We start from the raw sequence: 11,882 nt of genomic DNA on the forward strand, positions 1-11,882 counted from the left end.
AGAAAACAGGTTCTAACGCGGTGCGTGTTAGAATTGATGGTTTAATCGCCTTTAATGGGAGGGCGCTTAATGACACCCTGCCAGAGCAGCGGCGCGACGGCAGCGCGTCGGAGGCGCAAGGTGGAGAGGCGGCCGACTGGAGCTCATGTCCCACAACGCCTCCCGCGGCGCTCTACAGGTGCAGGAGGTCTGCGGGAAAACCGCACAATGCAGGGCTTCGTGTCGAGTATTGTATTTCTAATTAAATATTTCTTGAAACCTTGCCTGGGGCCATTGTAAGAGGATGGCCCCTCTGAAAGGCCCTTTATTGCCGTTGTCGTCAGAGCAATTACCGCCTGAAGAATTACCGAGCGTAACAAAGGGCTGCCGTGACTAAACTCAACGAGACGGGCTGGTGTGGGGTTTGTTGTGACCGCGCCGTGACAGCGGGCTGGGCGGCTTTTGTGCTCGTCAGCTTAATTTTCAGCTAATCGGGGTTCAACAAAACACGGTGACACAGAAGACCTTTTTACGTTACAGCTGTTTAAGCCTGCTTATTAAAGCAAGACATCATATGCACATACCGCCGACGTCAGTGTTGAAATGCAGTTGAATAGTTCTTTTTTTTTATCTAGGATGAACGTTGAGCCTATTTTACCTCGATGCAGGAAGTTCTGACTCGGTTGAGCACGTTAGATAGCTCCTACAGAACCTGCTCAGAGTGCAGATCTGACCAGTCCTGTCGGAGCACACGAGACAGCTGTTGCTCAATTGACGAGCGCCGTTACTACTGTTTATTTTCTTAATCTCCCACGTCAGAGTACAGGGTACGTCTTTACTAAATGCGAGGTTCGTCTAATCGTATCAAGATGTGGACCTTTTCCGTCAGCCTGCTGCGAGGAGCGTGTAGGTTGTGGGGCTGTGACACTTCTCTGTTTTGGCTAATTGTGAGCCGAGTTTTTTTTTCATCAGACCTTGGCATCGGTTCCTATTACCAGCGCGCTGTAGAATACCACTGTAAAAGTGCAGTAAACATGGGTAAATCACGGAGACGCACGGGTTGGTGTTTCCAACTGTGATGCAAACTGTAGGAAAAACCGTGTCAAAACGTATTTAGTGTCTTCACGAATCAAGAATGCAAGAATAAGGGGAAAGACCGCACGCCCCGGGTGTCTGTAGATGAACTGTTGAAATATTTTCGTTTTAAACCCGTTTTGTTGACAGTTTCCCCTGGTTTATCATGTGATATAGTTTTTTTGGATTTTAGAGTGGGGTCTCTACTGGGGTGTGTGATGTGGACGTAGCCGCCCAGGCACCGAGGGGAGTCAGGGTCAGGACTTCAATTCAAAACCCCAAAACTTTTACGCGCAGGATACTGCATCAACCAAAAACTCCGAGTCGATATTAAAACTACAGTCGGAGCGGAGCGTTTTGTAGGGAAGCAAGCTCCCTGCCACGGGCATTCGGCAAGTTGGATGTCCAAAACGCCCCGGTCCGAAAGGACCCCGCAATCAGTTATCCTTTCTTTTGCATGCGCCCCCAAAACCTCCCGTGACACACCGGCCGGCTCTGTTCTCGCTGGCTGGGCTTCCTTTGTCTTGTTTTCCTGTCTTAGCCTTTATTTATCCTCGCCCCCCCCCCCCCCCCCCCTTCCCTTGCCACTTGTCGGGAAGATGTGAGCGATTCGTCGGCGGGCTGTGCATATTAATGAGAGGGAGAGAGAGGGAGGGAGAGAGAGAGAGAGAGGGGGAGCAGGTTGTTTAAAGCGCCGACGCTGGAGCGGCGCGGCCAGACAGCGGACGGGACCCGAGCTGACACCGCGGTGCCCAGGACACCACATCCCAGCCGGGACGCAGATATCTCTGGCGCTTCACTTGTTCTGTTCCGTGTTAATTCCCGGTGCCGGCCGCTTCAGCAGGAACCAAATTTAAAATAAACCCAAAAGGGGGCTCGAGTGTCGGTTCCCTCACCTGTCGAGATGAATCGCTGTACAGCTGCGTTGCTCCTGTTGGTCTTCGCCGTTTACTTTCTCAACGTGGAAGGTATTTTTTTTTTATTTAATTCTCTGCTGTTCTTCGTTTGATCTGTTATGCGTGGGTTCAAACGTTTGTTCTTAAAATAACTCGGTTATTTTTCCTTATAAATGCGAATATATGTATACGATTTCTTTGTAAGAGTGCTCGTCAAACATATCTGTAGCTACTATAGAAACGGACGGACGCTGGTTTTAAACAACATTTCTGTAGGTTTATATACAGGCTCAACGTCTAAGTGGAGAAGAACTACTCTAATAAAACCAAATTTTCCAAGGTGATGGCTGACATCATTTTAAAATCATAGGACGAAGTTTACAACAACATGGTATTCAAGTCTTTCTTGTACTTTTGGGTGCTATCTGTAAAACGCAGAGTTTTAACGAATTTTAAATCTAGCTGGGAAACCAGTCATTGAACAAAAACGCGAGTGCGTTTCACGATATTAAGAAGAGGAGTGTTTGCTGTTGTCTCTGCTTTTTGTACATCCCACTTAAAGGGGCTCTCAGCCCTGGAGCTCCGGCTGAGCGGAAGAACTGCGGGCTCAGCAGCGAGAATGGGCTTAAACCTGCGCCGAGTCCCAGAGAGTCCCGCACGCGTTTCAAACTGCAATATGCGTATGCAGATCCCTTTTTAATTTGCAAGGAGGCTGGGGAGGATTTCACACGTGAAAGCAACCGGTACCCAAACATTAATATCAAGTTACAACATTATTCAGACCTGCAGGGATGCTCATAAAGATTTAAAGGCAAGAGATCAGGTACCTCCTGAAGGCAGAAACCGCCACTCTACAAGGCTCTTACAACCTCTTTAAGTGAATCAGCCTCGTTCACCATTTGTTCGTTTTAATTTAATAAACTCTGAAAAATCTCAAGATTCACAAGTTACAATGGAAGAGACGCAAGCCACACAGAATACACTCCCCAAATGCTTTGATTGTGGGTGTCAAATTGATGCAGTTTAAGTTTAAGGATCAGAGGCAAAGGAATAAGGAATCAAATCTTTTTCATTCCGGCATGCGACTCCTCAGTTCGATGTTTCCTGACGTTGTGGTTTTCCCTGTGCTGTAAAGACCTCTGGTGGGGCTTCTGGAATGAAATAATTGACAAGGAAGCTGTACAGCACTGATCCTGTTTGAGTTATATAAGCCGCATGCATACTGTACTGGAGCAGGAGTGTCTATATGTTTAGCTCGTGCTGCAAAACACAAAACACAAAATGACTTTGAAAAGCGGCTCCCGTGCACTCCAGCTGCCTGAGCTGAGCTGGCCCACCTGCAGGCGCCGGGCACGGGGCTGGCACACCTGGCGATGCTGGGAAAGATTGATGAGGACCCGGCAGAAGATGTAGGTCAGCTGCGCCTTCAGTGCAGCAGCGAAGAGCGCTGTCGGCCTGCCTCTGGGACAGCACACGAGCCCCGTGTGGCACCTGCTTCCAGGGCATTGCTATTTCAAAAAGGAAGGGTCCTTTTTTGCAGAATGTGTAGAAATCAGAGTAAAGGACGTTGTAGGTTTCCATCCAGTCAGCAAAGCTTTGCACAGGTTATGCAGAGCTCCTGTACCCTTGTTATGAAAAGAGTGAAAATGAACCATGAAATTTTAAATCAGAAGTTGGTTGTGTTTGTATTCTCAGCACTGATGGTGTGATGATGAGCCCCAGAAGGACATTGGGAATCCATGTCCTAGATTAGCTATCTGACACAGTGATCTGTAGTGATGCAGAACTGTTTGCCATAGTATCCCAAATGCCAAAGTTTCACTGATCAGGATAGTGATCTCAGTAATAAGCAATCATTTAAGAGGTTTTATTTTGGCTTCTCTTTAAGGAAAGGGCTTTTTAATTGCTCTGTTGCCACTCTGCAGAAATCTCCTCTGGTTCCATCAGTCCTAAGATTAGCTCGGGAGGTTCATCATTTTGTGATTTTGGGTTAAACCTGCTTTATCTTTCTTCTGTAATTTCAGTTGCCGTTCTGTTTATACCATCCTGGCTGGGTGTATACAAACACATCCATCATCGCAACACGAGGTTTTGAATAAAAAAATGCAAACCCTCTATTTCAATGGGAAAAAGTCCAACTTTTCTGATCTGGCTCAGCAGGGCCAGATCGCGGCCTCTTGCCTGGTTCAGCTGGTGTGGCCGTCCCCGCTGGTCTGGGTCGAGGGTAGAATGTGCCCCAGTGACTTCAGTCTGAGGGACGAGGCTGTGAATCACTTTCATGCTTCACCGTGTCTGCGCCCTCTCTCTCTTTCTCTCTACAGCCTACAAGTGCAAGTGCACAAGGAAGGGCCCGAAGATCCACTACAAGGATGTCCAGAAGCTGGAGATTAAACCCAAACACCCCTTCTGCCAGGAGAAGATGATCTTGTGAGCTTCTTTCGTTTCCTTTCATTTCACAGGGCTTCACCTCTTCTTTTCGTGCAGAGCTAGGCAGAGGCTCAATATCGGCTGCCGTGTCTGTCTCGGGTGTGAGTGGAGGGGTTTCACTCGCCCCTCGGCAGCCAACGCACGCTGACGCCACTCGCCTGCTTCCCACCTGCAAGTCTCTCTCTCTCGGCTCCGTCCCTTCCCACTCGCGCCTGACAATCGAATCACTTTCCCCCTAACCGCGTTGCTCGCTCTGTCGGGGCCCCAGCCCGTGGGTGGCAGTGACGTGCCTTGGGTTTCTCAGAGCCCCTCGGCACACGGTGACGTCGGTGCAGCGTCCAGATCTTGTAAGCAGTGCAGAGCCAGTAGGAAAGGACGGAGGTGTGAGCGTCACTCGATGAGCTCATGAGCACTCCTACGTGCGAGCAGCTCATCTGAGAGAGAGGATGAACACTCTGCCTCCCGCTGAAATCTCACCACCAGATCAGCTGGACCAGTGACCCGGGCAAGCAATCAGGACCACACCATCTTAGCACCGCGGTCATGTTTTTGCATTGAACATTTATTGTTGAAGCTGACAGATAATTTAAATGAAATAAAATCCAGATGCTTTATGGCTCGGGGTTAATGTTCATAAACAGGTGAAAAATGATTTGGCACTCCTGAGCTCAGAATTGATAGCATTGTTGACCCATCAGATGAATAACCAAAAATCAGTAGCTATATGTGAGCTGTTTTATTTCAATTTCAGAACACCACACTTAATCATTGTTTGCACAGTGATAATTAAAACAAGAATAGTTTTCCGCTCAAACCTTTATATGAAATACGAAAGGAACCGGACACTGTTTATACAAGAACCTTTTGTTCGTTTACAGTCAGTTTCAGGCTGAATTACAGCACAAGTGCCCCAGTGTTACCGGGGAGCCAGCAGATAATGCAAAGCCAAGATGAGTTGACACTGGGTGGAGCCCCTGCTTTCTGCTCTGCTGGTTCAGCAGCTGCCCCTGATTAAACACCTATTTCTGGTGCCTGTTGAATTCCATCTGTTTTCCTTTGCGTCTCACCCTTGACCTTTTGGTTTCGAAGATACTCTAGTGCCCACAGTGGCTATAGGCTACAGCCATTGCTAGGCAGTTCTTGTTGCATACCAGTGTGTTATCGATGATAGTGTACAAGCAATATCAATACAAGCAATATGTGCACAGTTTACACTATTTACACCACAAAACAGACTGAATTCCGAGGTATATACAGCGCCACGTTCTGCAATTCAGAATGAGGCAACATAACTTCCGGTAAGGTGAACCGGCCTAATGCCATTGTAAACAAGCAGGCCTGTGAATTTTAATCCAAGAAAAATACTGCTGTCTACTTCGAGGGGATTTTGCCCACAAATACTACTTACTCGTTCACTCTGCATGCAGATCATGTTGTAACATTTCTGTGGCGAAATGTCTGCTGCACAACCTGTACTTATTTTCTTGTACTTCGCATCAAATTAATCATTGCAGTGACTAGTGAGCAGGAAGGGCCAATTTTAAGTCAGAATTCTGGCAAACTCTTGTTCCCACCCGTGCCGAGATCAGGGGGTTTGTAATCAGGCGACTATACAGTACTTTCACGTAGTTTGCAATGTTGTGCTTAATACGAAATTTGTAAAATTTTGCGATACTGTCAATTATTTTATTACCGAGATTTAATAACTGTTCTGAGAAATTGGGACCGCAGTTCCAAGGATAAAGGTAAAGGACACTGGCAGCAGACTGGTTTTGATATCTGAGATTTAGTTAAATTTGTTTCAAATCAGAGAAACGGATAAATATAGTGCTTGCTGTGCCACCGCAGTTTGAAATACAGAACGAAACCACCATCCTAGACTGCCGTCTGTCGCCCTCTAGTGTTACTCGGAAGTATAACGCTGCAAAATCAGCCTCGATTATGCGCTTGAAATTCCATCCAACCTTTATTTCTAGAGACATTTTCCTCAACAGATTTGCACAAAAGTATAATGAGCTACACTTTTTTTTTCCAGAGGAAAACATCAGATATCATATCGTAATTCAAATAGTACAAATAAAAAAGTAACATTGCTGTAACCCAAAATCTAGGAGATCGCAGATCCATCACTCAGTTGTTTTTTTATTATCCAAGCACAGCTGGTAGTGGCAGTACCTGCTTTCTTTTCAGTGAATATGTGAAGCGAGTTGATAAAGTTCATGGCGTTTGAAAGTGGCAATATTTTCAAATGCGGCAGGCTGAGCTGTTCTTTCATTTCGTTATATAAAAGGCACCGAAAAACGCAACGGTGTCGGGGAGAGACAGGCTTTTTTGGTCCATTCAGCTATTAGCAAGCATGTGTCCAGCCTTCTGGGGTGGCCCATCGTTATTCCAGTGCTGTTTCTCCGCAAACTTTCTCTCCCCGCCTGCCAAGATACTGAGGGCCACAGATTAGCACAGCGATTGTGCTGCTGCAGGCTGGGATTGATTGCCTACAAACAACTTGCCTGTCTGTTTGCATAATAAGGCTGGCCTGGCTGTGATCTAAACAAGTTCTCAGCAGGCTGCCGGAAAACCAGCGTGTCTCTCTCTCTCTCTCCCTCCGATCTGCCCAAGACCCGTCTCTGAACTATTTGCATGAGGTGCGTGTTCCTGTGAAAACCTCAGGCTGCTCGCGGCTGATGCAGTCGTCCGATACTGCAGCTCTGCACAGCTGATCATTTGAATGGACCCACCAAAGAGGGCGAGTCCAAGTGAGCTGACTGGCCGCAGCACCTGCAGAGCCGTGCGGAGCTCATTTAGCAGTGAAGGAAACTACTGTGTGGGGTTTTCCTTCTTGCTGTTGTCGTGCTCGTGGAGATCAAACAAACAGAAATAAGCTCTCGAGCATTTATTCTCTTTTTTACCCTTGGCTTTTTTATCTGTCTTGTAAATATGCTGTTACAAACCATAATACGAGCTCTAAAATGAAGGTTAAAGAGCTACAACACAGTAACTCCATTCATTATCGCATTTGTTTCATGTGATAATTCTTGCTGATTTTTTTATTTTGCTCAGATTGTCATTTGCCCTGTTACACCTTCAGTTTCAGGAACTGTCAGGGCACATGAGGTTGTGTCTGTGCAACGTCTCCTAGTGATTCTCAAATGCTGCTGTGGTTTTTAGAAAATGCATTTTGAATGCAAGCAAATGCGCCATATGTGTACAGCGTGCCTGCCGCGGCCTGTTAATCCCTAGAGTTTGAATAAACAAATTGAAAAATAACACCCTCCGTCTGTGAAACTAGGACGAAGCTTCACCAGCACCACTGTGGTCCGACTCTGGTCCTGCGGGGCATCTGGGTCTCTTTAAAGCACCAGCAGCTGGAGAGCCAGGAGCAGCCAGTAAACTGGGGCAGTCAAGCCCATAATGAGCTGGTTCAGGTCAAGCAAGACCTGCAGGAAACACCAGGCACACAACACACACAGTCAACACCTTTTAACTGCCAGATCAGACAGTAGGTATTCAGATCTGCTCTGAGAGATAGGAATAGGGCAGCTGAGCATGCAGAGAAGATGTGGATTTACAGAGGTAGCCACACAGTTGGCCTGGTATGGACTGTGACTGCTTTAGCCTGGCTGGAGTCATTCTTGTGTCTCTGCACCTCCCAGGAGGAGGAAGCTGATCTTGCACAACTATTCGCTCACACACACTCTCACCCATCTCTGCTGCTTGCATGCTGTCTTTGTTAATCTTTTTTGGGTATTCAAAGAGACCGCCTGCGTTGTGGTGTGCATGGCACAACACCAAGCACAAGGCAGAAGCAACACAGGCACAGGCTGAGCTTGCCACAACCATAGAGGGGTTCTGGGAAAATGGGACAAGCCCAGTGGCATTTGTGGAGCTTATTTTAATGCAGCAGTGCCCTGCATAATTTCTTTATTATATAATCATATATAGGTGTGGATGAGTGACTTTTAAATAGCATTTTCAGAACAGTTACAGCCATGAAGCCTCTGTCCTATACCCAGATGATGGCTTACATGATCTTGATGTTTCTTGAGCTCGGGATTCCCAGTGCTGATAGAGGTGTCGCTCTTGTGTGTCTTTCCTAGTGTGACCATGGAGAACGTGTCTCGCTTCAAAGGCCAGGAGTACTGCCTGCACCCCAGACTGCAGAGCACCAAGAATCTGGTCAAGTGGTACAAGATCTGGAAGGACAAGCACAGGTGAGGCCTGCAGCTCGTAGGGTGTAGCCATCCGAATCCGAGCGCAAGACGGGATAGAAGCTGCCGGTTTTCAGAAGGAATTACACCACCAGAGTAATCTGCCATCAGGTTCACAGGGAGAGTTTGTGCGCAGCGTTGCCTTGTCATCCTAGAGCATGAAAATGAACATCTATGACTCTGGTCTTTAATTTTAAACATGTCATAAAAAAATGTTTGGAAGAAGACTTTCGGGCATCTTGCTCTTGCTTTGAGTTTTGATCACAATTTCACACGACTGGAGTTATTTGCTATTGTATTGTTCTATGCAAACAGTACTAATTGTCTTAAATGCTGTTCGGAAATTTCCTTACACCAGTTCGCCATCTGCTGTTTGCAAGAGACATCAACTGCTATTCCATTACTGCCCATTAGGTGTCATCGTTGCAAAATATACAATGACTGCTGGTGGCTTCGTGATGGCAGGAAATGAAGACACAATAGCTCAATAGTGCAAGTTTACTGTCGTATGTACCTGAGTACATGTGAAATGTGTGTTTTCCTCACGTGACATGGCATCACAGATGACATAAAACATGACATAACGTTGACATAAAAAAGACATAACAAATGACACATGAACAAATGACTTGTTGGAGATAGGACCATAGTAGCAGCTATAATTTTAAGCAGCACTCAGACACGAAGGAAGGTAGTCCAGAGAGCTGTTCTAGGTCCAAAACACTAAAACATATGTCTGTAACTCTTGATCTAATGTTCAAAAGATTACAAGATTACTGCAGGAATAGGGTGTATGTCTAAAGTTAACAATAGTAACACATAGCACGACAGAGCCCAATCTGTGAGGGAGATGCATGCAATATTCTCTCCTCAGCACCATCTTGGACACAATAATAATATTGATATGGTAAAAAAACACCGTAACATTTAGCCAGAGGCAGTTTCTATCACCAGTACATATTCAGACATTAGTGACAAAAATATTACAAATAATACTTAATCTAAACATTTCATAACCACGTTAGTCTGTGCGGTCTGTAGAAAAAATCATGCTTATATGCAAATACTTAAAAAATAATAGCTGTTATTCACTGCTCAGGCATCAGCAGTGTTTGTATTCTTACAGACATTTGATGGAGCTCACAGCCTGTTCCTCTTTTTTCTTACAGGGTTTATGAAGCTTAAATCAACGGAGCATGCAGGATTCGACAGAAACCCCTCAAAGATCAGACTGTTTTAAAAGCACAAATCTTATATCCCAAGCAAAATTCTCTTTTTACAGACAGCAGGAGAGATTATCAAGGTCATAACAGATTATTTGTAATCTGTTTGTGCCATTTTTAAAATGAAAAAAAATCCAGTACCTTTTACAGTCACCATTATATGCTGGTAGCTAAGTGCTTTTTTTTAAAAAAAAAATGATATCAGATGTGCTTTTTGCATTGCAAACAACTCTTAAATCATAGCTGGATCATGAGGGCCTTGATAAATCTGGCACAGAATAATGTTACTCACTGAAAATCATCCGGCAACACTCTAGTTTCGTTTTCCCATGTATCTGTCTCTGTTCTGCCTGTGGAAAGCTGTACAAGCCCTGGAGTGCTTGATGGGGTCAGAGTGCCTGCAGTCGCTGCGCTGGGGTGCAGTCTGCTGTCTTGGTGTGCTGACAGAGGCCATGTGTTTCGTGAAACTGATAGATTCGGGGTGGTAGGACGAGGGAGGCGGGTGAGGGCAGGTTTTCGCACTTGTTTCCTTTTCGGTGTGAACTATTCCAGAAACTGTCCCGAGTCAGCCCAGCGATCGCCGGTCTCCCCTCTCAACTGGCACTTGGTCTGGAGTCACCCTCTTTGAGTAATAGTTTCGCACAGGTTTTGCAGGCCTGTGTCACAGAGTCCAGAGTACTCTCCCTCTTTCACCACATGTTACTGAAAAACCCTATCCAGTATATATATCCACAAGCGTCTGGGTACTGTTTTCTTTTGTATTATGTCCTAATATTTGCTTTACTTTGGGCAGCACTTGTATTCCTCACCAAACTGAATGTACAGCCTAATAATTTTTTTTTGCTAAAACTTTGCATTTCACTTGTTTTGTATCTCATATATAAATATATAAATAAGCAGCTTGTAAATAGATGAATACTATGTAGAAAAGACAAATACATTTATTATCTCTTAATGTAATGTATTGTATTGCTAAATTATCATTTTGCTATTTAAATGTTCTGTAACAGAAATGTGTGTTTCTGTGAAGGGTCTCTCCAGGCCGTCCTGAAGAGAGTGTGTTGTGATGCACAAGCAATAAAACTTTGAAACAGATGGTGTTGTAGCCTCGTGTCTTCATTTTTTCAGTTTGTTATTTTAATGATGTCTCTGTTTGTTCGTATTTTGAGGCCATTTTAATCATGAAGATCAGAGGTCTGTATAAATGCAGCACTTTGTATAAAGATAACTAGATGTTTTTTAAATAAAATAAATCTGGTGGGATCTAAAATGTCGAAGTACGAACATGAATAATAGAGGAACACACCCCCAGGCAGGCCAGGCTAAAGAGAGTGTTCTGCGATGCATAAGAAACACAACATTGAAACCCAGCGGTGTTGTAGTTTCATGTTTCAGTTTCCTTTATAAAACCATCGAGATGCAATGCGAGATGGAAACGAGACGTCAGGGACAAACCCATCCCATGTAGGGGATGATCATTGCGCGGTCTTTAGGTGTTGCTTTGGAAAACGGACGCTAGATGGAGCCACAAATACCCCTTTAGACGCTTTGCCTTGCGTTGAATGCGATTATTAACGCGGTGTGCACAAAGTATACAGACTGTATTTGATTTTATTGCATTTATTGTAGGACTATAAAATCCGCTTTGTGTTTCCTCAGGCTCTCTTCTCTCCTGTTATCGTGGTGCTACTAACGCGTCTTGAGCAGCCTCGGATTCATTCACTATTATACTTGATAGAAACCTTAATTCACCGAATTGGAATATGTATTGAATGAAGCCCAACTAAAACTGAAGGACTTCCTTTCTGAACATTAGGGTGAAGAAGAAAGTTCAAGAAAAAAACATTTCCCAAATGAATCCTAAATTGTGACTTTTGGTGATTCCACGTTCAGGGGGGTCTGAGGACGCACTGCACGTGCTGCAGGTATTCAGGCTCGCACTGTGTGTCGCGCGCGGTGGGCCCCGTGTGCTATTAGCACGTCTCTCACGGGCCAGCAGCTTGCACGGTTTTTTTTTTTGCCGACGGTAGCTGTGGCAGCGTAGTGAACCGGCTTTCCAGCCAGAGGATACGACCTGC

General features: G+C 45.3%; 1 protein-coding gene across 1 annotated transcript; it reads left to right on the forward strand.

Moving 5' to 3' along the window:
• The first annotated feature begins 1,749 nt into the window (after positions 1-1,749).
• Positions 1,750-10,899, forward strand: cxcl14 (chemokine (C-X-C motif) ligand 14). The gene is made up of 4 exons (XM_006632086.3): positions 1,750-2,021; positions 4,271-4,376; positions 8,471-8,584; positions 9,751-10,899. Exons 1-4 carry the CDS (start codon positions 1,958-1,960, stop codon positions 9,764-9,766), a joined length of 300 nt encoding a protein of 99 aa, XP_006632149.2. The 5' UTR covers positions 1,750-1,957; the 3' UTR covers positions 9,767-10,899.
• Positions 10,900-11,882: the final 983 nt, after the last annotated feature.

The sequence above is a fragment of the Lepisosteus oculatus genome, chromosome 11 (assembly GCF_040954835.1).
Source record: "Lepisosteus oculatus isolate fLepOcu1 chromosome 11, fLepOcu1.hap2, whole genome shotgun sequence".
NCBI classification, from domain to species: domain Eukaryota; kingdom Metazoa; phylum Chordata; class Actinopteri; order Semionotiformes; family Lepisosteidae; genus Lepisosteus; species Lepisosteus oculatus.

Excerpts from the sequence above, each read along its gene's own strand:
- cxcl14 (XM_006632086.3), top strand. The coding sequence starts at position 1,958 with ATGAATCGCTGTACAGCTGCGTTGCTCCTGTTGGTCTTCGCCGTTTAC. Across the intron at positions 2,022-4,270 it reads TTACTTTCTCAACGTGGAAG|CCTACAAGTGCAAGTGCACA; the intron begins GTATTTTTTTTT and ends TTCTCTCTACAG. Across the intron at positions 4,377-8,470 it reads TGCCAGGAGAAGATGATCTT|TGTGACCATGGAGAACGTGT; the intron begins GTGAGCTTCTTT and ends TGTCTTTCCTAG.